This window comes from Talpa europaea (genome assembly GCF_964194135.1).
Source record: "Talpa europaea genome assembly, chromosome: 8".
Lineage (NCBI taxonomy): Eukaryota > Metazoa > Chordata > Mammalia > Eulipotyphla > Talpidae > Talpa > Talpa europaea.
Genome location: NC_140075.1, coordinates 87210242 through 87235695, shown reverse-complemented (window position 1 = coordinate 87235695; position 25454 = coordinate 87210242). Strand labels below are relative to the sequence as shown.

Here is a 25454-nt window from a genome sequence, read left to right as displayed (position 1 = left end):
ATGGGCCTGAATCATTCTAAGGCTCACCCTAGGGTGACCAAAGTAGCACCTTTTCAAAATAAAGAGGGAGAGACTGCCATGGCTGACCCTGTGGACTTTGCATTTAATCAGAATCTGGAAGAAAAGAGTTCGTTTTCGCTTGCAAGACTGCAGGACCGGAATAAAGCTTTGGAAGGGCAGCTGCCGCCACTACGAGACACCTGGTATGGAAGACACTCTGCAGGTAACCACGAGGCCCAGCATGAGATTTGTGTATTTGAGCTGAGGAGAGCTATTGATAGATTTACTTGCCTGTCTCCCTCATCTCCAAAAATATATTAAAAATAAATAATAAATAAATAAATAAAATGGCTATGAATGGGAAAAAAAGGAAAGTTTCTAAATCATTGAAAGGTGAGGGAACGTTTTTTTCAGTGGGAGACTGAATGTCCATTGTAAGTATTCTGGGTACATTGAAAAGGATGTGTAAACTGTGGGAAAGGGCTTTTCACCATTTCACTTAGAAGGAAAAAATTTCTTTGTGTCAGCTTAGCTTAGAGTGCTTTCAATGTATCTAGCAATGTGTGTACCTGGCCAAATGATGAATCTAGATTAAAATGTGATAATTTATGATAATGCCATGTTTCAGTTCAAAATTTAAATCATTCTCTCCAATACTGTTTCATGCATCAGGGTTTGTTTTGAAAGCAGCACATTAGGAGTGGGCCAATTCTAATGTGAATTTGAAAACCACCCCAAACAGAACTGATATAATACAGATGAGCTGAATGAGTCCCATATTCCTCACAGTCATCTGCAGAAATAAGAGACTTCTCCCCATTGTGATGGGAAGCTTTAAGTCTGAAGTGACTGTAAATTATCCTAGGATACTTCATAAAATACATAAAATGTTATATGACAGGAATGATGAAAATTAAATGGACATTCTAACTTGGAAAAAGTACATCCCTATATAATGTATGTATAGAGATGTATATTTCACATCAAGAATCAGTGCAAAAGTAACTTCCTATTTTTTTTTTAATTTTTTTTTTTTAATAGAGGCATGCTTTATTTATTTGTTTGCTGGTTTGTTTGTTTTGTTTATACATGCACTGGATACAGTCAGAAGCGCGGGAGGGTGAGAGAATTCACCAGAGCCAGAGCGGGGAGCAGAGCAGGCAGAAGGACCGAAGTACACTGCTGAGGGGAGCAGCGGGCGGCAGGAGCGGTCTGCACGCCATGTGGGACCCTCCTCCGTGGCCGGGGAGCAGCCGGGGATCGAACCGGCGCCGCAGAGGCCGCGGGCAGCTTCGCAACCCAGCGCTCAACCGCTGCGCCACCGGGGAGGCCCCAAAAGTAACTTCCTATTAATGGTCAACTTGACCAGAAAGTATTATGTTTTCTTTAACTATTTAGTAGCCCTTACTTAGAATGATTTTCATGGCTACTTGCCTTAGAACTGACCAACCTTTGATTCTACACAGGCAATTTTATGTTTTCCAACTTCCTGAGCAAGTAAATGGGAATTTTCCTCTGAGTTTCACTCAGATTTCCATTTTTACCCAAGCCCTCTATCCAGAGTTTGAAGATTTTAGTAACTGAGTGGTGAAAGCAGAAAAGGTGAAAGCAGATACCCAGGCAGAAAATGTTCTTTTTTTTGAAATGACAAAATCACATTAAAAATAAATAGCAAAGGGATGAGAAGCATTCTGACCACTATTTTCAAGGGACCCACATTCTGACTCCAGTTATACTAAATACCAAATTATATGACTTTGCACAAATTATTTCATTGATTTTCTTCACCTATAAATTAAGGATAAAAATACTCTCCTGACACAATGTTTGCCAATTTGGGAGAATCAAATAATTGGGTCATAGCACTCAAATCATAGTATAAAAATAAGTAGTCAGGCTGCTAAAAGAAATTTGCCAAAAATATTTACATTTTTAAATCCAACTTTTTGTTGTCATTGCTCATGCCTCTATCTTTCTCAATGAGTTGGCATCTCTTGAAAGAAAATTAGCAAAGTCCTTGAGGTGGCCATTCAATTGTCTTACAGATAGAAACAAAAAACATATAATTATCCAGGGTGTTTTCCATTTAGAATGCAAGAGGACTATACTACAGTCTACACACAGTCTAGAAATCAGAATGCTTCCAGATTGTTAAGAAGAAAGGACAAGAACTTCTCTTATGAAGCACTGGTCATGGCAGTAGCCCCAAGGATCCAGGATATTCAAGCTAAAAAATGAAATCCATAATGAATGGGTCTGTTGCGATTGTCTGCTTCCTAACAAGAGTTAACTCTGTACTTCTGGCTTATTTCATCAGAAAAGATTATGAAGTTGTATTCTAGTGGCAACTGATGGGAATTTCTTTCCCAAGTTGGGGGGTTATTATGACTGGGAACATGCTTGCAGTGCATAGAACACTATTACACACTCATGTTCCATTTCTTTATCATCTTCCTCTCTCCATCTAATACCTATCCATCTATCTGTATTTTTCTTTTTAAAGATTTTTTTTAAAGATTTATCTATTTATGCATATAAGAGCTGGGGTACAGGCCGGAGATGCGAGGGGTGAGAGGATTCACCAGAGACAGAGCAGGCAACAGAACAGGCAGATTGACTGAAATACACTGCTGAGGGGAGCAGCGTGCGAGACAGGAGAGGTCTGCTGTGCCATGTGGGTAGCTCCCTGGCCAGGGATTCAACTCATGTTGCAGAGGCTGTGGATTGCTTCATAATGCAGTGCTTAACCCCTTGCACCACCAGGGAGGCCTCATCTATCTATATTGTTCAGTCGAAAAAAATTTATCTTCACTTTTTTAAACTACAAATTATCATTCATATTCATGTAGGGCCCTGTTTTATGTGTTTCATCTCCACATTCAACCTATAAGTCAGACACATGTAACTGAAAAGGCACAAAATTGTGTTAACAAAGCCTAATAAATAACAGTCAAGCTAATTTTGTTTTTAATGGTTTGTTCTTGTTTCTCCCTCTATTTTTCAAGTGCCCAGGGCCATCTATTTTGACATTCCACTGGAACAGGGAGAAACAAGTATTATTAAAAGGCATCCACCCCGAAGACTTCAAGTAAGATGAATTTAAAAGGCTTCCTAGGAATTTCTTGGACCTAATGGTAACATCCCTTTTTAACTATAATCACAAAAGAGGAATATTGGCAATGACCAGTTAATGAGAATGTTGTTGGAAAGAGTGTTGTCAATTACAAAGACCACATTTCCTTAGGATTTCCTTTTGTAATGATTTTACTTTTATGACCACCTCCAGAAGCAGGTAGTATTAAAGTCACAGACTGATGGGTCTCAAGAGACCTGATTCTTGCATGGATTAGTTGGGCAACTATGGGGTCATCACTTGTAATAAACAATGACAACTACTCTCTAACTGCCACCTACTGGGTAACTGGATCTATGTCATTCATTTCATCCTCATGCCCCTCTGTGAGAAAGGCCATGTTATTTTTGTTTTATACATGGGAGTCAGAGAATTCTAAGCAATTTGCCCAAGGACAACAAAGGCCAATATTAACCTTCAGCATAGATGATCTCTACAGCCCTTCTATACCTAACTTTTACTGTTCTAAAGGTTAACTGGTTATTGAAATTGAGGACATTGGATGCCAAAGCATAGAGCTTTAAATACATTCACATTAATAAATGTTTCATGAATTCCTTCTAGAGAACTATAAATTGTAAGAACTCTCATCCTAGGAAGGAAAAGAGGTCTGCATGGGTCCTTGAAAAAAATGAGCATCAGCTAAAAGTATGGTTTTTAGTTCTCTTGTGAGTAGGATCTATCACTGACATTTGAAAAAGCGAATTGGAGCCAAATCCCACCTGCTACACACTTCACCCCGTGGTGTGGACCAATCCCAGGGTATCTGAGCTCATTTGTTGGGGATTATTTCTGTTTCAGTGGGTTTTTATTTACCTGTCTTCTCTAGAAGCTCACAATCATTACTTGAAGTGATTAAATCCTGTGGTCACAAAAAGAGTATCTTTCCCCCAAAATATCAGAAACCTCAAAATATGGTTTAAAGAAAAATATAATTCTATTAAATTGAAATGAATTTTTCAGTTTTTCAGCTTATCTTTAGCTAAACTGGATGGTTTTAAAAATGTATGTTTTATTCCTAAATCAACTATACCCTTTCAAAGGAGTATGTTTAGCATATGTTCCTGTGGAGACTCAGCTGAGTAACTTCAGTAGATGGTATTACTATAACCAATGAAAAATATTTGTGTAAAAATCTATAGTTCACAAAGTGCTTTTTATATCTATCAAGGCTGAATAAGCTAAAGTTAGGATCTGATTCTCTAAAATCAATCAAGCTCAAACGGAGTTTTGGTATTTCAGAATCAAAGACTGCAGCAGCACATCCTAACTGACCACTTTAAAAATGAAGAATCAAGGAAAAATGAATTATTGGAGAGCAAAGAATATTTTCTATTCAGTCTTATATCTTCAGTCACTAACCCCTAATGTGTACCTCACAAAGATTTGTGAATGAATAAGTGGTGAATGAATGGATGCGTGAATGACAATGAGATCCATTACCACTGGTGAGGGGAAAATCACAGTGCACTTCCTACTATTGACCTGTAGCCACATTATATTGGCACTTTAGTTGACTAGTCAAAGTAACCAACATGATTCATTGTATATAGGAAGGTTTTATTGAATCTAAGAGTGGATAAAGCTTGACCTTGGCAAGAGCTGTGCCTTAGAACCTCAAGCACAGAAGAATTCTTGTGTCTCCCCTAAGCTCTTCTCCAGGCATTTGCTTTATTCTCCCTGAAGATTTATTTTCCCTCCTCCTCAAGACCACAAGGTAAAATTTGGCCACCCTGAATTTGCCTCTTATTATTACAGTCGAATGGGCGGCCTGGCCTGGCCCTCTTGGCTGTAATCCCAAATTCCTGGAGGAAAGATCTTATTGGCCCCTCTTGCTTATGGTTCCAGTTTTGGTCCGATGAGCTATGACCTGGACATGCTCCTGCAGTAGCAATGCGGGCACAGAAGCACCACCGCTACCCCCACTCTAGATTCCGGAGGCAGCTCCCAGAGAAGAGGAAAATTGCTGGGAACTTGGCAGACACTCTCGAAGATATCAACTATAATTATCTTCACAAATGAGGCTCAGCGCATTTTCTACCACAAATGGGTTTTTGAGAGAATAATAAATGCTGGGTTCCCATGACATGCTAATTAATAGCCTAATCTCTGCCAAAAAAAAATTCTAAAAGTATTTTTAATTATTAAACCAAATCTAATTGCATCCTAAATAATTTGAGCAGCATATTTGGCGCGCTCCACTTCCTGAATATCTACTCCTCAAGGAAAGGGCAGGTCAGAAAGTATGGTTCTCTAACTTGGAACTGCTAAGATCTTAGGTTCCCTCTACCAGGGAACTCAATGAAATGAGCCTGTCCCGTGTTGGGAAATAAATTCTTATTGTCCCTTCTGGCCTTCTCATCCAAATTGTCTCAGGGCCAGCTTAAGATGGAGTAGTACTTCCCCCAGCCCTTAAATGGTGAGTTCTCAAATGATTTCCTCGGATGACTCCATCATCTCCAAAGATTTACTTAAATCCCGGCCCTCCCCGGTGGCGCAGCGGTTGAGCGCTGGGTTGCGAAGCTGCTGCCCACAGACTCTGCAGCACCGGTTCGATCCCCGGCTGCTCCCCGGCCACCACTGGAGGAGGGTCTCACACGGCGCGCAGACCTCTCCTGCCGCCCGCTGCTCCCCTCAGCAGTGTGCTTCGGTCCTTCTGCCTGCTCTGCTCCCCGCTCTGGCTCTGGTGAATTCTCTCACCCTCCTGCGCTTCTGACTGTACCCAGTGCTTGTATAAATAAATTAAATAAATAAATCTTTAAAAAAAAAAAAGAGATTTACTTAAATCTCACCTTTCCTACAGAACCCTATATGTACAACCTGTTGGCAATTGCAACCCTCACCCTGGCATTCTTGATTTTCCTGATGTTTCACTATTTTTCTTTTCCCCCGAGCACTGATTTCCTACCCACCCCACCCCTGTACTAAAAATATAATCTTCAAATAGTAAGTGATTCCTATCTGTTGTCTTCACTAATATATCTAAGTGTATAGAACAGCACCTGGCACACAAATTGGTGATCAACAGGTATATGTTAAATAAATGTTGAATGAGTAAGTACAGAAGGAAAAAGATGAGCACCAAGACTGCTGGGGAGAGATAAGAGGGTGTTCTGACCTCCATGGCTGTTTTGGTTATTAACTAGTCAAAAATGTATTCCCTTTCCTTGTCTTTTCTACTCCGTTTTCTAGTATCTCCAGTTATCTTTTTCTGTATGGATTTGTGAGAGTTCTCTACATAGCTTAGATACAGTTTCTGGTTAGATAGATATGTCGCAAATATCTTCTCTACACGACGGTTTGCCTTTTCATTTTGCTGATGTGTATGTGTACAAAGATTTCTATTTTTGTTAATGTCAAATTTCTCAATCTTAATCTTTATATATTACTTGTATTTTGCCTAAGAAATGTTTGTCTTCCCCAAGGTCATAAAGATATTCTTTATTTCTTCCTAAAATTTATAATATTTAAGTTTCCACATATAAGTCTTAATCAGAAATTCATTTGTGTGCAGATGTGAAGTTGGAATATACTTTCACTTTCTTTCCATTTGATTAATCAATTGTCCCAGGGCTCTGTGGAACCATTCAGTCTTTCACCATGAATTTGAAATGTTCCTCTGTCATGTAGCCAATTTCCGGAGTTTCATGAGTTTGTTGCTGGACTCTTTTCTGCTGCATTGGTCTATTTGTGTATCTCCACAGGAATTTCACTGTCTTACATACTTTAGTATTTAAGTCTCAATGTGAAAATCCCCTCACCTCCATCTTCTTTTGCAGAGTTGTCTTTGCTGTTTATGATCTTTTCTTTGTCTAAGAAGCTCGGATCATCTTGTTAAGGTCCATGAAAAACCTTTCTAGCCCTCTGACTGCAGAGCATTCACAGAATAATTTGGAACATTGATAGATTCACAGTTGACTCTCCTAAACCATGAACATGGCATAAATCTTCATTTGCCCAGATATTCTTTTAGCTATTTCAATAATGTTTCATAACTTTTCCATTGGTTTGTTTCCAGGTATATACCTGTATCAATCAGGGTTCAACCAGAAAAACAGAACAGGTAGGAGGAGATAGATATAGAGAGTTATTGCAAAGACTTGACCTACATAATTATGAAGGTTGGCAAGGCAAGTCCATAGGGCAGGCCATCAGGAAAGGTAGACTGGAACTGTAGGATATGAACTGAAGCTACCATCCACAAGTGGAATTTCCTTTTCTTCAGGGAAGTTCAACTCCGCTCTCTAGTCTTTTCAATTGATTGAATCAGGGTTGAAGAGAGTATCTAAAATAATCTTCCTGACTTAAAGCCAACTGATTTTACAAAATAATTTCACAGAACATCTTGATTAGTGTTTGGATAATTGGAGACTGTATCCTACCCAACTTGACACATAAAACTGATTATCAAAATATCTTACGGGGTTTTTTTTTTTTTCATCCTTTTATGAATGAGATTTTTTTGCCATTTAATTTTCTAAGTGATTATTATTGGGAAATTAAATAGCTATTGATTTTTGCATGTTGAATTTTGTGTTCCATAGCAGTGTTGAAATGCTTTAGTAATTCTAACTATCTATTAATTTTTAGTCTTTCACCACAGACAAAATCTTTTATAAAGAAAAATGCTTTTTTCTCTACTCAATTTTGTTGCTTTGTTTATTTTCTTGACTCTTGCATTGGCTAGAATTTCCTTTGAAATATTGAATACAAGCAATGATATTGGGCACCCTTAATTTAAAGAGGGAGATACTTCTAGAATCTGAAAGAAAAGAGTCAGGTAGAGGAAGCTGCTTTGAGAGCGTTAGTGGGATACAACAAACCCAGTGTGACCTTGCAGGGAGGAGGCAACTTGTTGACCTGATTCTCTTTCCTCTCTCAGATTCCTGCCAGGAATTCTTAGTGGCTGACCCAATGCGAAGCCAGAAGTAGGAGAAACTGTTCAGTCCTTAGAGGCATAGAACAGGGTAGAGAAATGTGATAAGTGGCTCTGAGAAATAAGCTGAAGATAGCTGTCACAACACCATGTGTTAAATTATGGACAGTCCCTTTATTTCCAAGTGTGCTGAGAGTTTTTCTAAGGGCAAGTGTCAAATTTTATTGATTATGGATTTTCTTTTTAATCAGTTAATACAATGCATTACACTAATAGACTTTATGATGTCGAACCATGTTTCCCTGCCTGGCATAAATCCTACTTGGTCATGAGGTACATACTTAAGCACTTTGGTGAATACGCTTAGGCTTTTGTATCTACTTTTCATAAGTGAAGTTGTTCTGTAGTATTTCTCTACCATCTTTTTCTAGTTTTGCTTTCAAGAGTGTTCTAATTTTTATGAAATGACTTGTTTATCTTTCTCTCTTTTCTATTCAACACTGTAACAGAGTAATTACCTATTTCTTAAAAGTTTCATAAAACAGGCCTATGAAACTATCTTTGTGGAAGTGATACATTTTCCTGCTAATTTGATTTATTTGTTGTCTCTTAGTTGATTTAGATATCTTATTTTTCCTGATTAAATTTGGTTCATTTTATTTATTATTTTTCAGAAAATTTTCCATTTAACCTTCAGAATTTATTGTTAGAAAGTCTTAACTTCTTCATATTCAATATTTTTGTAATGACTCTAAAACCAATTTCCTAGCTTAGATTTTGATGCAGCTCTTTTATACAGGTAGAAAGAAGGAGAACAACCCATCCTCTTATTTCAAGCTGTGGACCTGGCTCTAGTTTCCCATTTATATGGAATATTTTTAGGTATTCTTCAACCTATAGAAACCACCAGACTATTAGCAGTGCTAAGTGCCTTCTGGATTAGCTTCCTCCAAGTCTGCTTGCATATTCTGTTTTCTGGCTCATGGAGTTGTTTATCTTTATTGAAGTGTGACATTGTCTTGCATTTTAGCTTTCATTGTTAGAGGTTTGGAACAAAGAATATTATTGAAATATGATCCCTTTGCAATACCTTGACCAGAAATTCCTTGACGGCTTATGAGTTCTTTGTCCAAGGCTGTCAACATTTCTACTTCCCTCCCAGAACTTTAAAGGACATACTCTTAAGTCATAGTGCCATCAAATTTTACAATTTCTCTAAGTTGCTCCTGCCCACCATTGTCTGCCTGCTAGGAGGCAAACACTACTACCTCAGGTTGGTGTGGATCACCAAGCTCCTGAGTTAAACTGGATAATCTCTTTTCCTCAATCTCCTGACACTTCCTCTGATTATCCTGCCATTTGTTTCATTTGAAATGTCAAATAACTCAAAATGCTTTACACAAATAATATATTTTTTATAACATGAAATGAAAAAAGGTGTCATTCTACCAATTTTCCAGTAATCCTTTCCATTTTGTCTCTGAGATGATGAACTGAGGCATCTTGCTTCCCACATGGGGAAAAGGAACATTGATGTGAACCCAGAAATCTGAGGCAATTTCATTTAATGGGTTTTTTTTTAAAGAATCCTATTTTCTAACAGTTTTTATTTTTTCTGCAGTGCTTCTCAGGCTAAGTGCAAATGATTTAGCTGAGGGATCTTTTTGTAGTGCTAGTTGCTGCCATCTAGTGCTTTTTTCATTTTTTTCCTTTTGGAGGAATAGTGATTCCCAGCTCCTATCAAAGGCCAGAAGGAAAACAGTTCTCTAGAGAGAGAACTTCAGTATTTGTGGATTCCATCAGTGTCCCTCCATGAGCCCCAGTCTGTTATCTCTGTCCTCCTAACTGCTCTCTCCACATTCAAAATTGCTTTTCTGTAGTCTAATTTCCACACTGCAGCTGGAATTAGCTTTCTTTCTTTTTTATTTTTAATGTATATTTATTTCAATTGGGGACATAGTCACATGGTTTAAAATGTAAAAGACAAAAATGGGGATTCAGTGCCAGCTCCCTCCTACTTGCTCCTCTCCAGGTGTCCCTGACCCAGTCCCTGTTTTTATTTTGTAAACTCTCTGTGAAGGGCAAAATAAAGTAAGAAGAATAGAGATGATCTGACTGAAAGATATTTATTCTAAGGTAATAAAAGGTGAGGTGGTTCTTGTTTTTATAGCCTCCATGTTTTCTGAGATTTCAAATATCTTTTTAATCAAATGTCATTGTGTTACTGCTTTGCTGGACATGTCAATGGCTGCCTATTACTGTTGGGAAGACCAGTGCCTTTAGAAAGTTCCTGCATGAGCTGACCTCTACCTTCCCACCTCATTTTGAGTTTTCTTCATCTCTGAAATTCAACTAACTGACTTTTTGCAGTACCTGTAACATACCTTATTCTCTCCCACCTCAGGACTATTGTTTATGGTGTTCCCCCTACCTGGAACACCTTAGTCCCTAAAATTGCTCAGCTTTTCAAGTTCTGCTGAAAAAAAATTACTTTTTCAGAAAACTTTTATGAACTGTCCCCTTACCCCCTCCCTGTTATGTTAGTTTTCCAGCACATTAAACTAGGTGACTTAAGAGAAATGTATTGTCTCACAGTTCTGGAAGCAAAAAGCCCATGGTCAAGGTGCTGACAGAGTTGGTTTCTATTGATGCCTCTTTCTTGGGCTCTGGAGATTTGCTGGTAATTTCTGAAGTTCCTTGACTTGTTAAAGCATTACCCTAATCTCAGCTTTCATCTTCACACATTGTTCTCCCGATGTGCATGACTGTGTCCAAATTTCCCCTTTTTATGGGGACATAAGACATACTGGATTAAGGGTCCTTCTGTAAGCACTCTTATTTCCAAGTAAGGTCACAGACTGAGGTACAGAGGTTAAGAGTTCACCGTATGTGGATGGTTCACGGGTAATGGGCGACATGGGGTGATGGTAATAGGAGACATGGGGACTACACCTGAGGGGAGAAATCAAATATTGTACAAAAATGAACAACAATGTAAGAAAATAAAATGAGTTCACCATATGAATTAGGTGGAGACAAAATACAATAACATCTCCCATAGCCAAGGGGAGTCCTCCAATTATATACTGTCTTCCCTGCAGACTTTCTTCAAAACAGTGATCACAGTTTGTGTGATGATTAATAAAACAATCACACAAGCAGAAGTCTAGCTATGCCCCCACAGACTGTAAGTTCCTTAGGGACCAAGCCATTTTTGTTGATCATTGCACCTCTATGCCTGGCACAGAGCAGCCATTCAGTAAACACTCACTGACTGAACAAATGAAGACACTGTGACCTCCTAGCAGTCTCTCACCTTCTGTCAGAGTGAAAAGACCAGACATGATCTACCAGGCCTGGTCAGTAACTTCCCAGAGCTCCAGCTTTCAGAGCACTAAGTCATCAGAGGCAAGTACGACTGGAAGCAGATCTACTGGTTCATCAACTGCTGCCCAGGCTTATTGACCCCTTGAAGCTCCAACATGATCTTTCCACAAAGACAGGTCCTTGCTAGAAAAAGTCATGTCCAAGATTTGTTTGTACATTGTACTTTCATTTTAAATGTGCCTCATAAGCACCAGTGATTATTACCGAGGAGGCTGAAGAAGTTTCTCTGGAGATCTTAAAAATAGGTCACTTCCCTAAGGACTGGAGTGGTGCAGCTGGGTGTTTAAGGGATGAATAAAATGAAGTATCTTCTCATTGCCTCTTTCATCTCTAATATTCTAAGACCCTCACAATTTGATAACTTTGGACATGGTCCCTTGATGCAGACCATCTTTTAACCAGTATTTAGGTCAATAAGCCACTGTCAACAGTTGCACTAGCTCAATAATGAACCTCAAGTAGGTTGAAAAACCTTTTGCACAGAAATGATTATAAAACTGTTGAAATCACCTTTCCTGTGTGTTCTCAGGAATAAGTGCTGCTTTTGCAAAGTGTTAAGATAGTTTATTGTCTGGCTTTTGGGTTTCATCATCTCATGACATGAAGAATGCTGAATGTTCTTAATGTTGGACTTCCAGAAGCTTGAACCCCTTGACCTGCCACCAGTAATTACTTCTGAAAGACACCTGAGCCAGCAAGAAGCTGAGAGAACTCACAAAGCAAAGGTGAACTGCACTAATCATGACTGTGTGGGTGGGGGAGTGGGGGGTGGGGGTGTGCTGGCCACACAGGGTTGGGGCAAGTGGTCCTTCCCATGCACTCTCTGCACTGACTTCAAAGACAAACCAAACTATGCAGTCATTCAGGACCGCACTTTCCAAAGCTACCCATTCTCTCCTGGGTCTGCCTCCAGCTGGCCATTACTCCTGCCTGTGGACCCTTCTTTGCTTCTTGGTGAAAACAGGAAACTGTAGATAAGAGAGAGGAATTTTACTTGCACATTGGTGATTCTAGAAGTTTTCAAATTTGTGAAAAATCCTGCGAAACTCTCGCTTTTCATTCTTCCTCACAGTTTAAAACTCTTTTCACTCACACTTCTCAAGGGAAGTCATATCTACTAGCTGTGCATAACTTACCATAACCACACCAAAAAGTAATCCTGGGGAGGGACTGCTATAGAGATTTTTCCTTTTACATACTTGTCACACCGCTGAGAAAACACTCCCCATGTAGACTTGAAACCTAAAGTAGGAATAGATTTTCAACTGGGTGACTGGCTGAGGTGGTGAAAGATCGCCAGATACATTCAAATCCTCAAAGCCACCCTGTTCATGATGCTGGCAGATGGACCCCTTCCTGCCGTTCCCATCAGTGAATACAGTCACCATCGGCAGGGTAACGGAAATCACCCCACTCTCTCGGCTGCGGCATCCCTTCCTCCTTCTGGCCTCAGCAAGTGACAAGGGAGGGTATATTTGCCCCTGGATGCCTGTGTGATTCCACTGGTGTCTATGATGACCCAGGGGGAGATCACCAAAATGCCAAATAATTGACTTTACATCCATCCTATAGCAGGGTTTATATTGGTATATAAGCCCTTTACATCCATCCTATAGCAGGGCTTATATTGGTATAAGGAAGTATGCACTGTAAAAATAGGCTCCACTGAACTATTCAGTGACTCCCCTCAAATTCCACAGCCCTGCAGTTTGTTACTGGCAATCCAGAATACATTTTGGAGAAATAGTAATAAGAGGAAGCTATGTGTGGTCAAAGTGAGATGTGGAAAGAGATTTCCATTCAAGGTCTGAGGAAGCCACAGGAGCCTGAAGAAGCACACTTGGCAGTCACAGCAAAGCGCTGCTCGCCCCAGGCACTAACAGCTGCGAGGCACTGACTGAGAACACCGGTGTCTGCCTTGATCCTGCAGAGACCTTGGTGGAGGATGATTGAGGATTGATTAAGATCTCACTCTGTCCAAAAGGATTTCAAGTGTGAACTGCTGAGTCAATAACAAATTATCCCACACTGACGGGTTTGTCATCTTTCACAGCAGGGCCTGGAAAAGAAGGTGCAAACTCCAATGTATACTTCTGGGAAAAGACAATATTTACATAAGATGCAAATGCTGGAAATGAACCGTAAAAGACAAGAGGTAAATAGGAGGGAAGAATATTTACCAAATTTACTCCACAGTCACTGTTTTGGCACATAAATATAGTGAAGCATTCATCTCCAGTCTTTTTAGCATTTTTAAATGGTTCTTGGAACTGGGGAAGCATCGGCACGATCCCTCCTGCTTCCAATCCTGTTGAGTCTTGACTCTTCTCAGTCCTCTCAAGGGTGTTTCTGTGTTTCAAGTCTCTTTTTTTCTTTTTTTTAAACAGTTTTCTCCTAAGACATTCTGCTTCCAGCAGAAAAGTAGGGTTAGATCATTTTTCTTGGTCTAGGGAAAGAGTGAGGGATGAGTTCATCTTTACTATTATATCTATGCATTTCTTTACCATAGAATTATAGAATTATCTTACATAGAATTATCATAGAATTATCATACAAGAAAGATCCCTTGTGCAACCACTTTACAGTAATGTCTCCTGTAACTGTCCTAACCCAAATTCCTCGCTCTAATAAATAAGCCTAAAGTCACTGTCCGCTGAAATTCCAAATGTCAGCTAGCCTAGGGAGAACTACCAAGAAATACTCTTTTCCTTTTCAAAGATTTATTTTATTTATGCATACAAGAGCTGGAGTGTAGGCCATTGGGGGTTTGAGGTATGTGTGAGAGGATTCACCAAAGAGAGTGGGGAGCAGAACAGACCGATTGACTGAAATACATTGCTGAGGGGAGCGGCGGGTGAGACACGAGAGGTCTGCTGGGCATGAGGATCACCACCCTGGTCAGGGATTGAACTTGTGCTGTAGTGGCTGCTGATAGCGTCATAGTGCTAAGACTTAACCCCTTGTGCCACCAGGGAGGCCCTACAAAGAAATGTTTTTACAAAGCTCCTCATCTTAATGTTGCCATATCTTTTTGAGACAGGGGCCAATTCTCCTTTCTCCCAACAAGTCTATGCATAAAGAAAGTTTACACACCATCTAATATGAACAAGAAACCCATGTTCTGATGTCCACAGATAAGTACACAACTTGAAAAGTGGCTGATCAGGTGACTGATTCTGGTGAAAATCACTTGGGGAAAACATTAACCATTTATAACTGATTTTTTCAGGCCCAAGTGGAGTCAAAGAAAAGTCTTCATAAGGAGTCTAGGACTAATAAACAAAAACCCAGGGAAAATAAAGCCAAGAAAACCCTTCAAAACATCCCAGGAAATGATAAGGGTGACTTCATAACATTGTTGCCTGATGAAAGCTTGATTACAAGCCCAGGTGAGTCATGTAATTTTTTTTTAAGATTTATTTATTTATTTATACAAGCACTGGGTTCAGTCAGAAGCGCGGGAGGGTGAGAGAATTCTCCAGAGCCAGAGCGGGGAGCAGAGCAGGCAGAAGGACCGAAGTACACTGCTGAGGGGAGCAGCGGGCGGCAGGAGAGGTCTGCGCGCCATGTGGGACCCTCACCCTGTGGCCAGGGATAGAACCGGAGCTGCAGAGGCTGCGGGCAGCTTTGCAACCCAGCACTCAACCACTGTGCCACCGGGGAGGCCCTAGTCATGTAATTTTTAAGCAAAATGAATATTTCAAGTATTTTTAAAAATATCATCAAATAAACTTCAGGAAGAACAGCAAATAACTTAGGGTTCCTGTTGATAATTTACCTGTTGGAATATAATAAGCACATTGTCATTTTGGATTGCTGGGAGAAAAAGACAGAAGCTTACACATTCTGATAAGATGTCTTTCTTTTTAGACACTTACTACATCCATTATTGCAATCCTTGCTTCATCCCTAGGTAGGCAAAAGTTAAGAGTCTCATCTCATGGTTAAAGAGAATGAGGTACATGGAGACATATTAAACAGCAAATTGGGGCCTCCCTGGTGGCGCAGTGGTTGAGCGCTGGGTTGCGAAGCTGCCCGCAGCCTCTGCAGCTCTGGTTCGATCCCTGGCCACCGAGTGAGGGTCCCACATGGCGCGCAGACTTCTCCTGCCGCCCGCTGCTCCCCTCAGCAGTGTACTTCGGTCCTTCTGCCTGCTCTGCTCCCCGCTCTGGCTCTGGTGAATTCTCTCACCCTCCTGCGCTTCTGACTGTACCCAGTGCTTGTATAAACAAACAAACAAATAAATAAATAAAAATAAATCTTAAAAAAAATAAACAGCAAATTGGTATGAACCAGTTTGGTGCCAGCCTTCATCAGCACACCCAGCATGTCTATAGCTGAACCCAGCATCATTGCCTGCCCCCAAGCTTGCTCCTGCTGCATCCACTGTCTCAGTGGGTGAGCCTCTAGCCTGTGTCACTCAGCCAGTAGCCCTGGGGCCATTCCAGCCCTCCTGCTCCTTCTTGTAGTTGGTCATTACAATGTCCTCAACATGTCATCTGGCGCTGAAATCTCCCCTCTCTTTCCCATTCCCAGTGCCATGTCATGTCATGCCAAGGCTACTGCTATAGCCTCCTGACTGTAGTCCTCCCTTAGTCTTACCCTCATTCCATCAATTCTTTGCTTGGTTTCCTCAGCCTCCAGACCATCAGCACCAGTATCACCTAGGGACTCGTTAGACTCCAGGTCAGAGCAACTGAATCAGAAACTTTAGAGTGGCGGGGGCGGACAGGGGTGGGGGGCTACAGTCTGAGTTAACAACACCTCCAGGTGATTCTGATACTCAATTTGGTAATCAAAATGTTGTCCGCAGACAGTGGCATCTGTATCACCTGGAAGTTTATTAGAAATGCAGCATTTCAGGCCTCAGTCCAAACCTACTGAGTCAGAAGTGGTATTTAGCAAGATTCCAAGGCAATTCTCTTGCATAATAAAGTTCTAGAAGCACTATACTAATAGCAAAGCAATCTTAAAAAATGCAAATCTGACGACATCACACCACTCCTTAAAGTAAACCTTTCAGTGAGTCTCCATGAGCCTGAGAATAATCTCCTCACCAAAGCCAAATTACTGCCTACTTTGCTGGCTTCATTCCTCACCCTCTCTTGCCCAGATCCTGCACTCCAGCCAGGCCCAGCTTCTCTGTGATTTCCAAAGGACATCCATGTCTATAACCACCCATGGTATGTTGTCCCACCAATTAGTGTTCTGTTAAGTTTTCCATGTTCACAGTCCCTCAGAGCAAACCCACAGTTGCAAATGTACAATCCACGCAACATGGGGTTGCCAAATCCCCATGTTAGCAGGATGGATTCCTAAGAGCTCTACAGAAATGCTGGCCATGTCTTTGGAGGACTTAGATTTCTAAGATGCAAAATTGCCAAATACAAGAGACACTGCCCCTGCTCAGAGGAGCAAGATGCTGAATTAATAAGTTAATTAAATAAGAGAAGACTGAGTAATTGAAAATCTAGTTGGGACATCTATTTAACCTATACTCCAAGTCCCAGAATGAAATATATTGTGTAGTCACATAGATAAACAATTTTTACAATTAAAAAAATATTGGCAAAACAACCAAGTAAAGTGCCTCACTGGCATTAGACACTTACAGTCTCTGCGTGAAGGAATGCCAAGAAAACCCAATATTAGTAAAGTTTTTGGAAGCCACCCAAATCTGGAGGGGTCAGTGGAGACTGTGATATGAGGAGAATTGGATTTTTTGATCCCTCTTTTGTTTCAATTATAGCTTATTGAGCACTTACTTTAAGAAAGCTAGGCATGATGGTCCACCCTTGCCATACATGATCACATTTAGTCCTCACACTAACTTTAAGTTAGAAGTCACTATTAGCTCCAGTGTGACAGAACCAGGACCAAGATCAGGTCTTCCTGACTCTAAAGTGTGCACACACACTTTATTATTTCATCAGGACTCCGGGGACTTAGCTTTGTCCAGGACAACCTTGGGAAAGTGTGCAAATGTAGAAGTCGTGATAACTTTTTTTGACTGCAAACAAAAAGCAACAGTTATTTTACTAATAAAATAGTAAAATTTGGAAAGTGCAATCTCATGGCAAGACACACATATACTTTCCCAGAATAAAAGCCGCATCCCCTTATATGACTTTTAATGGAGTCTCTTGCTGTGCAAAAGAGCCTCTTTCTTCCTGGTGCTGGGATAGAAAAGTGCTACTTCCTGTCAGAGACACAAGTCATGTTGGGTGCTATAGTCTACTGACTACCCGTGTGTGGGAATTCTTCTAGCCTCCTGACTTCATTTAGATAGGGTGTCTGTATATTAATTTTCACACTTAAGGAGCAGACTGCCCTCCAGAGCCTGTAGAATTCACCACTACAGTCAGCATATGCTGGAGCAATGATTCCCTTCTACCTGTTCCCAGATGGCATCTTTGATTTCTTGCTCTGTCCTCTAAAAGTAGTTCACTTTGCTGTCTCCTAAACTTGGAGTGTAGCCAAGATCAGTCAGGTTCTGGTAATTAAGTTTCTGCTGTACCCAACTCTTAAGTTATATTTGCCCATTCTTGTTCCTTCTTCTAGAAGGTGGGGTGAGAGATTTAAGACTCTTGTGAGACAGAAGTTCGCTTTGTTTTCTGCAGCCTCTTTAAAATACAATCACCCATTCCTTACAGATATTTTACATATATTTGCATAATAAATTACTTATGACTTACATAATGACATATAACTTACACTAAGTGAACACCACTCTTTTGGGTGTGCAATTTGATGAATTTTAAAATGTTTACATAGTAGCTCTTGCCCTTTCCAGAAACCACAGTTAAATATAGAGGTTAGAAAAAGCACTGGACTTGGAATCAATCCTTCATTTGAACCCAAAAGAACGTTTTCTAAATGTCAGCTCCATGTGAGCAAGGAACTTTTGTTGTTCTTAGAAAAGTGTGATTTGTAGTAACTCTCAGTAAATATTCACTATTCATTTGTCTGTATAGTTTATTCTATAGAAAGATCATAGCTGAATTCCAGTTATAGAACCTCTGTGAAGCTCAGTTACCACAGCTGTAAAATAGGAGCAAAGCATTGTCTACCTGTAGGACTTATGGAAAAATTCATCTGTGTTAAAGCATATGTAAAATATAAAGTTTCAAAAAATAAAAATAAATAAAATGTGAGTTCCATATGAATGCTTGGAAATTGGACAAAACTGAAGAAAGGTAGAACTGATGTCTTTTTTTTTTTCTTTTTTTTTTTTTTTCTCACGCCCCCCCCCCCACACACACACCAGTTCCCCACACGATGTTAAGGCCTTGGTGACGGTATGGCAGCCATACGGTGTACAACATATCACAGTCCTAAATGTAATAAGGATGGCTTTTTCCCTTCCTCAAGATGATGACGTTTAGGGTACAGCCCTAAGTGGAGAGGACCAGAGACTAATATAAATAGTGACTGAGACATCATTTTCTCTACCCTCATCCCAATTCTGTAAAATAGTAAACCAAATCTAATTTTAAACAATTTTACCTATATTTGCATAAACTCATAGGGCAGAACAACCAAGCAGAATGTTGCTGGCTTTGCTGAAAACTCCACAGGGCCTAGAGAGAGCTTTGTAACACCCAGTCCCTGCAGGCTTCATCAAAGTCACAGTCTTACCAGACTTCCCCTGAGATATTCTCTTCTCAAGGTTCCAGGGCTTTTTCCAGGGTTTTTCCAGTCCTGCCAATGGAGGCAAGCTCCCTCCCCTTTCATGGAGGTCTGTGGAACCCGGTAAGCAAGGTGACAGGCTCTTCTCGGCTTGCTCTTCTCAGCTCAGCCCCAATTTTATTTCCAGAAGCAGCTCAATCAAAGCCTTGTAATAAAAGAGGTTTTTAATTTTCTAGTTTAAGGAGAAATACATAATATTCCCTATTGAGATTATGCAAAGACAGACACTGTCCTGAGAAATACAAATATTGCCTACACATCTAGGGGATGAGAAAAACAAATGTTACCGTTTGCTCATAAAAAGACACAAATGGCCACTGCTAAGACCACAGCCCAGTTGAAAGACAAGTTCTCTAGAGATAAAAACAAAACAAAACATTAAAAATCAATATTTTTTTCTTTTTTTCTTTAAATATTTTATTTTATGTAATTCTTACATCTTTTTTCATCTTTGCACAATGTATGCATTTTCATTTTGGTTATATTCCCCATACAATTGCAACCCCCCTTTATTTTGACTCTAGTCCTTCTTTTCCCCGCCATTCCCCCACCTCTGGTTTATAGTTGCTTGTTGATTTTGATTTTTACTTTGTATTAAAATGAATATTTTTTAAGTCATTAAATATTATCCAAATCCTCCTCAGTGTGCTTTTCCCCGTGTATTAAGTCTCCATCTTCTGTTGGTAATTTTCCTAAATCCAATTTTTTATAGGATCACTAGGTATTCTCAGTTCCAAAACATATCTATATAAAGTCAGTCTCTTTTTGTGAGTTTTTTGAAGACAAAGTTTAGAAGAACTGATGTCTTGTAGTGAAAATATCTGCTTCAGAGTAAGAGTCTCCTGAATGCATCATTTGGATGTCACCTTCACAGTTCTGGTCTTATCTGGCTACCTGTACTACTATTAACAGCATTTTTCTTTAAAGTATCTTGTTTTCTTTTAAATTTAGCCTTGTCTGCCAAGTAATGTAAAAGTATGGGTTGGATACATAGTGGTGTGTATTTTTCTAAAACAAATATCATAAAATACATAACCATCAAACATTTTTATGCTTTCTTTAATGTTTGTATTACCTAATTTCACTCCCTATTTTACCCCCATTGGCCTCTGTTGCTTTCCTCTTTCCCCAAATTACTTTTGAAGTAGAATATATTTCCCTGTCCTCTGCTCACCCAAAACCCATTTAGGTTTTAAAGGTTGTGTTTTCTTTCTTTTTTTCCCCCACGTCTAGCAACCAGAGAGAACCAAACAGGGATTTATAAAAATGTAATAAGACCTGTAGCTCAGAAGTTCTCAAGCTTTAATGCTGTGTACACAGAACTTGTATATAATATTTTAAGAATGACTTAAGGGATTTCCAAGGATAAAACTGAACATGTGAATTTCACTTCACACACTAACTTTAGAACTGAATTATCCTAACACCAAGACTGTTCTGGGACTTTAAGCTATTACCAATATTATATTACATCCTACCATTGACAAACATTCTCTTCCTGATTCAAAGCTCCTGTCAGCAAAAATTCTTGTTCTTAGTCTGATTGATGCCTCTAGTAGATCTTGGCTCATTTGCAGAGCAGAGATGATTGACACCCCGTTCTCAGTGAATGAAGCCTTTTCCAAGTCCAAATTACCAATACTTCCTGCCTCCCCAGATTTTTCTGATGTCTCACATAGTCATTCATTCATTTCTTTACTTACTCAACAGATGATTACTAGGCCAACTAGTTGTGGTTCCTAGCTTTGGAGTTTAGGTAATACTATAGACAATGAACAAAGTTCAATTTAGGGATAACTGGGAGACTTATTAATCTGGAAGCTTTCCTTGAGGAAGAGACGTTTAAGCTAAGACAGGAAGTAACTGGATGAAGGGAGCAGAAGTACATGTGAGTGGAAAGACCAGGGTGCTGAAACATTCAAAACTATACTTGATGACAGTGTGTGCAAAAGAGTAGGATGAAACCTAAGAGATTCTGGATGGAGAAGAGAGATTCAATTAGAGTCTGGAGATGTCCACTAAGGACTTTGAACTCTAGCTTATGATCAGTGGGGAGCCATGAAAGAGCAGGGAAGAAACATTATCAGGTTTATATGTCTGTTTGTTTTTAATTTTGGTGGAGTAAGTAATTATAAAATGTAATACTTACATATGGGTATTATACAATGTACACAAATATATATGTAATTATATATCTTTTCTCCATTCTCCATTCATTTATTGAAGTATGATGGACAAATAGTAGTTTCAAGGGCACAATGTAATGATTCAATTTATGTTGTAAATGAATCACCACAACAAGTCATTGCCACATGTAGTTAGAATTTTTATGTGTTGAGGTCTTTTAAGATCTACTCTCTCAGCAACTTTCAAAAATACAATAGAGCATTCATAACTATAGACTCTGCACTGTACATAACATCCCCAGGACTTACTTATTTTATGATGGGAAGTTAGTGCTTTTGATCCTTTTCACCTAATGTCACTCACTGCACCACACCTCTGGCAATCATCAATCTGTGGTTCCCTATACCTGTAAACTTGGTTTTTTAGATTCCACATGTGTGTGAGATCATACAGCATGTGTCTTTCTCTGTCTTATTTCTTTTAGCATAAGAGGTTTAAATTTTTAAACATCACTCTATTATTTTTTCAATTTTATTTTTATATTCCCCATACAATTGCAATCCCCCCATTTTGACGCCAATCCTTCCTTCCCCACCCCCCACCCCCCATAGTGTGTCTCTGGTTCATAGTTGTTTGTTGATTTCGATTTTTTCTTTCTTATAGTTATTCTTTTTCCTGGTCCCTTATTTAGGTTTTCTAGATTCCTGCTATGAGTGAGACCATCCGGTATTTTTCTTTTTCTTTCTGGCTTATTTCACTGAGCATGATCCCTTCCAGCTCCATCCATGTTGCTGCAAATTGCATGTGTTTATCTCTTTTGAATGCTGAGTAATATTCCATGGTGTATCTGTACCACATCTTCTTGATCCAGTCATCTATTTTTGGGCATTTGGGTTGTTTCCAAAGCTTAGCTATTGTAAACAGTGCTGCTATAAACATAGGGGTGCAGATGCTCTTTGGAATGGATGTTTCTGTGTCCTTTGGGTAAATACCTAGGAGTGGAACTGCTGGATCATATGGAAGCTCTATCTTTAGTAGGTTGAGGAAACTCCACACAGCTTTCCATAGTGGTTGGACCAGTTTGCACTCCCATCAGCAGTGCAGGAGAGTTCCTTTTTCTCCACATCCTTGCCAACATTTGTTGTTGCTAGTTTTTTTAATATGTGCCATTCTCACTGGTGTGAGATGGTATCTCATTGTAGTTTTTATTTGCATTTCCCTGATTGCAAGTGATAGACATCACTCTGTCTAAACAGTGGAGAATGACTGGGAAGAAAACACGAGACTGGGAAAACTATTATAAGGACACAGCAGTAGCACAAGTGAGAGTGTTTTGACCAGGAGAGTATGGTGACAATGAGATCAAAACGGAGGCAGATGTGAGATATTAGGAGACAGAATTGGGAGAAACTGGTGATGGTTATGATGTGGTTACATGAATAGAATGAGAAAACCAGGGGGAGTCCGGGGTTTCTCTTGAAGAACTAGGCAGACAATAGGGCAAAGGTAGGACCATTTGCTGGGTTAGGGTTCCTGGGAAGAGAGATGGGTTTGTGAGAGAAAGAATTAAGTCTGGCATATGCCCAAGACACATCAAGCTGGAGGAGTCCAGTTGTCCAAAAATGGGCATTCTAGGTCAGAAGGGAAATTAGGAGTGCAGACATAAATTAGCTGTAGTTTTCTGTCACTGCTGTGTCAAAATTCAAAGATACTCAATATATATTGATAATTATATCTGAGGGGAGTTAGGGTAGCCCCTCACTGAGGCAGAAAGGGAACTAATGAATCCCAAGACATGAATCATCATATTGAAATACTTTATTTTCTTGGATAATAATATGCAACTTCAGATATCAAGCTGAATAAAATGGGCAATAATATTTGAGAGAGAGAGACCCCAATGGACTATGTGGAGAATTATGGATACTTTGGTGGTGGGTGTGGTGTGGGAACATACATCTGAAGAGGTGTGGACCTATACTACTAAATCATATACAGAGTTGTAAAAACCATCATTACCTCCATAGACATAAAATAATTTTGAAATTTTGATAAGCAATTATCATTAAAATGATATCCAGCAAGCTGCAGCTGATTCAGCTAGACTGAAGTGAAACTGGGTTTTGGCCTAGAATGTCTTTCCTAACTCAGGAGAGGTTGTTAAGATTTTGTTTTCTTAAAAGTCAGTCTTCCTTGAAGAGAGTCCCTTTTGCTCCTAAGTACATTCTAAAAGGGTACTGGGTATTGCTTACATAATAATCTCAAGATATACACATAAAATCACATACCAATAAATAGATTCAATCTCTTCTAAAAAAAAAAAAAAAGATAAAAGTAAAACAAAATGCCTGACTCATTGGACTTCCCAGTTCTATAGATCAAGGCTGTGGTCCGGGCATCTGTTTCTAAAAGTCTCAATAGGTGATTCTGATGAGAAAGCTAGAAAAGTGTTTATCATGTTCCTGTTTCATGGTAGTTGTTAAATAAATAGCATTGGGCAACATCACCTGTGCAATATTCTTGCCAAAGCTGTTCAACTGTCATCACCAGGAGACAGACAAGCCCAAATTTAGGGTCATTCTGCAAAATAATGACCTGGATTCTAAAATGTGAATGTTAGGATAAAAGAAGCAGATAAGGAAGTAGAGGAAGAGGTTGGAGAGGAACAGTAGGGGGGCATTGAAAGAGAGAGGAGGAGGAGCAGAGGGGGAGGGGAGAAGTGAGAGCAGATGGGAGAAAAAACAGGGACGTTTACTTGAACTAAAAGGAAACTAAGAGACAAGAAAATAAATGCAATGCATGACCCTCGACTGGATCCTGGATCTAAAAAACAAAACACAAATAGGTAAAAAAAAGGCAGCTATAAAGGGCATCATTGGGACAACCATGGGTATTTGAATATAGACCATATATTAGAAAATACTATTTCGTCAAAATTAAATTTCTTGAGTATTCATTGTGTTACAGGGCAGGGAGAGGGGCAGCCCAAACCCCGCAAACCTGCCTGTTCTAAATGGGTTCTGCCATCTGCCGCATAAACACAAAACATATGAGACTTTAATGGGAAGGAACTTTAATAAAACTAGGAAACAATACAGGAAAGGCAAAGAATCTAGTTTCTAAATCAAGCACCCAAAGTTACCCGTCCCCTCGTGGGTAAAACTCCTTCCAAATGGAATTGGCCCAGAGCAAGCCCCCAAAGCCTGCCACAAGTCTAAAGCATCTTCCAGTGGGGACCCACAGAAAAGGGTCAGAAACAATCAGACAAGCCCGGAAGGAAAAGAGCAAAATCAAAATCAAGAAAAAAGCTGCCGTTGTCACCTCCCCACGGGTCTCACCCACATCTGTGTCACCCAGTCCACGACCAAAAGACAAGCGCAGTTTCTTCAAGTGTCTCTAGGCTCCACGTGCCTCCTCCAGGTCTCCTTCTGGCTCTGCATCCTGCTTCCTTCCTCTGCAGCTTCTTCTCTCCCTGCTCAGCTCCACCCTCCATTTGGGTGGGGCAGGGAACCTGGAACCTCCCCCTTTCCTGGGGACCACCCTGGTACAATTGTATGTGGTTATGTAGGAAAATTAATCCCTTTTTATAGAAAATTCGTGGTGATGTATTTAGGGAAAAAGTGGCTTTGCAACTAATTTTCAAATGGTTTGGCTGAAATATATATATAATGAAATCATTATTGTGACAAAATGATGTTGCTAGATTAGGATATCTAGCTGTGTACTATACTATTCTTAAAACTTTCAGAAGATTTTAAAATTTTAAGTAGCAAAAAAAGACATTTTTAATGTTCCAGAGACATCAGCTGGATTCCTTTTGCACACATATTTTATTTTATTTTATCCTTTACATATCTATTTAATATACACTTACATATATGTGCATATGTCTATATAACTTCAAAAGAACACCAAGCAAATTATTGTGTTCATAGAATCATTAGCATTTAAACAAATAGATCATTGTTAGGGAAAAATAATTTAAACAAACTTTTAATTTTTGTAGGAAAGTTGCAGAGTGCAGAATTTTGGGGACATCAAACAAGGAATGACTATTGTGCCCAGAAAACTGGCAAAATGGAGTCATGGTTCCGTGAACAAGAAATCCGGGGACAGCTTCTCTGGGACAGTTCTAGCTCTGACTCAGATGCATTGGGCAAAGACGAGAGGAAACCACGAGCACTGGTGAGGACCAGGACAGAGAAAATCCCGCTTTTTGATGAGTTTTTTGATCAAGAATAA

The 25454-nt window shown here is 39.6% G+C and overlaps 1 protein-coding gene across 1 annotated transcript; it reads left to right on the top strand.

Moving 5' to 3' along the window:
• CCDC198 (coiled-coil domain containing 198) lies at nt 1-25454 on the top strand (the record flags this gene model as incomplete). Its single annotated transcript, XM_084241312.1, has 6 exons — nt 1-223; nt 3006-3088; nt 12035-12121; nt 13450-13551; nt 14626-14785; nt 25219-25454. 6 exons carry the CDS (start codon nt 1-3, stop codon nt 25452-25454), a joined length of 891 nt encoding a protein of 296 aa, XP_084097438.1.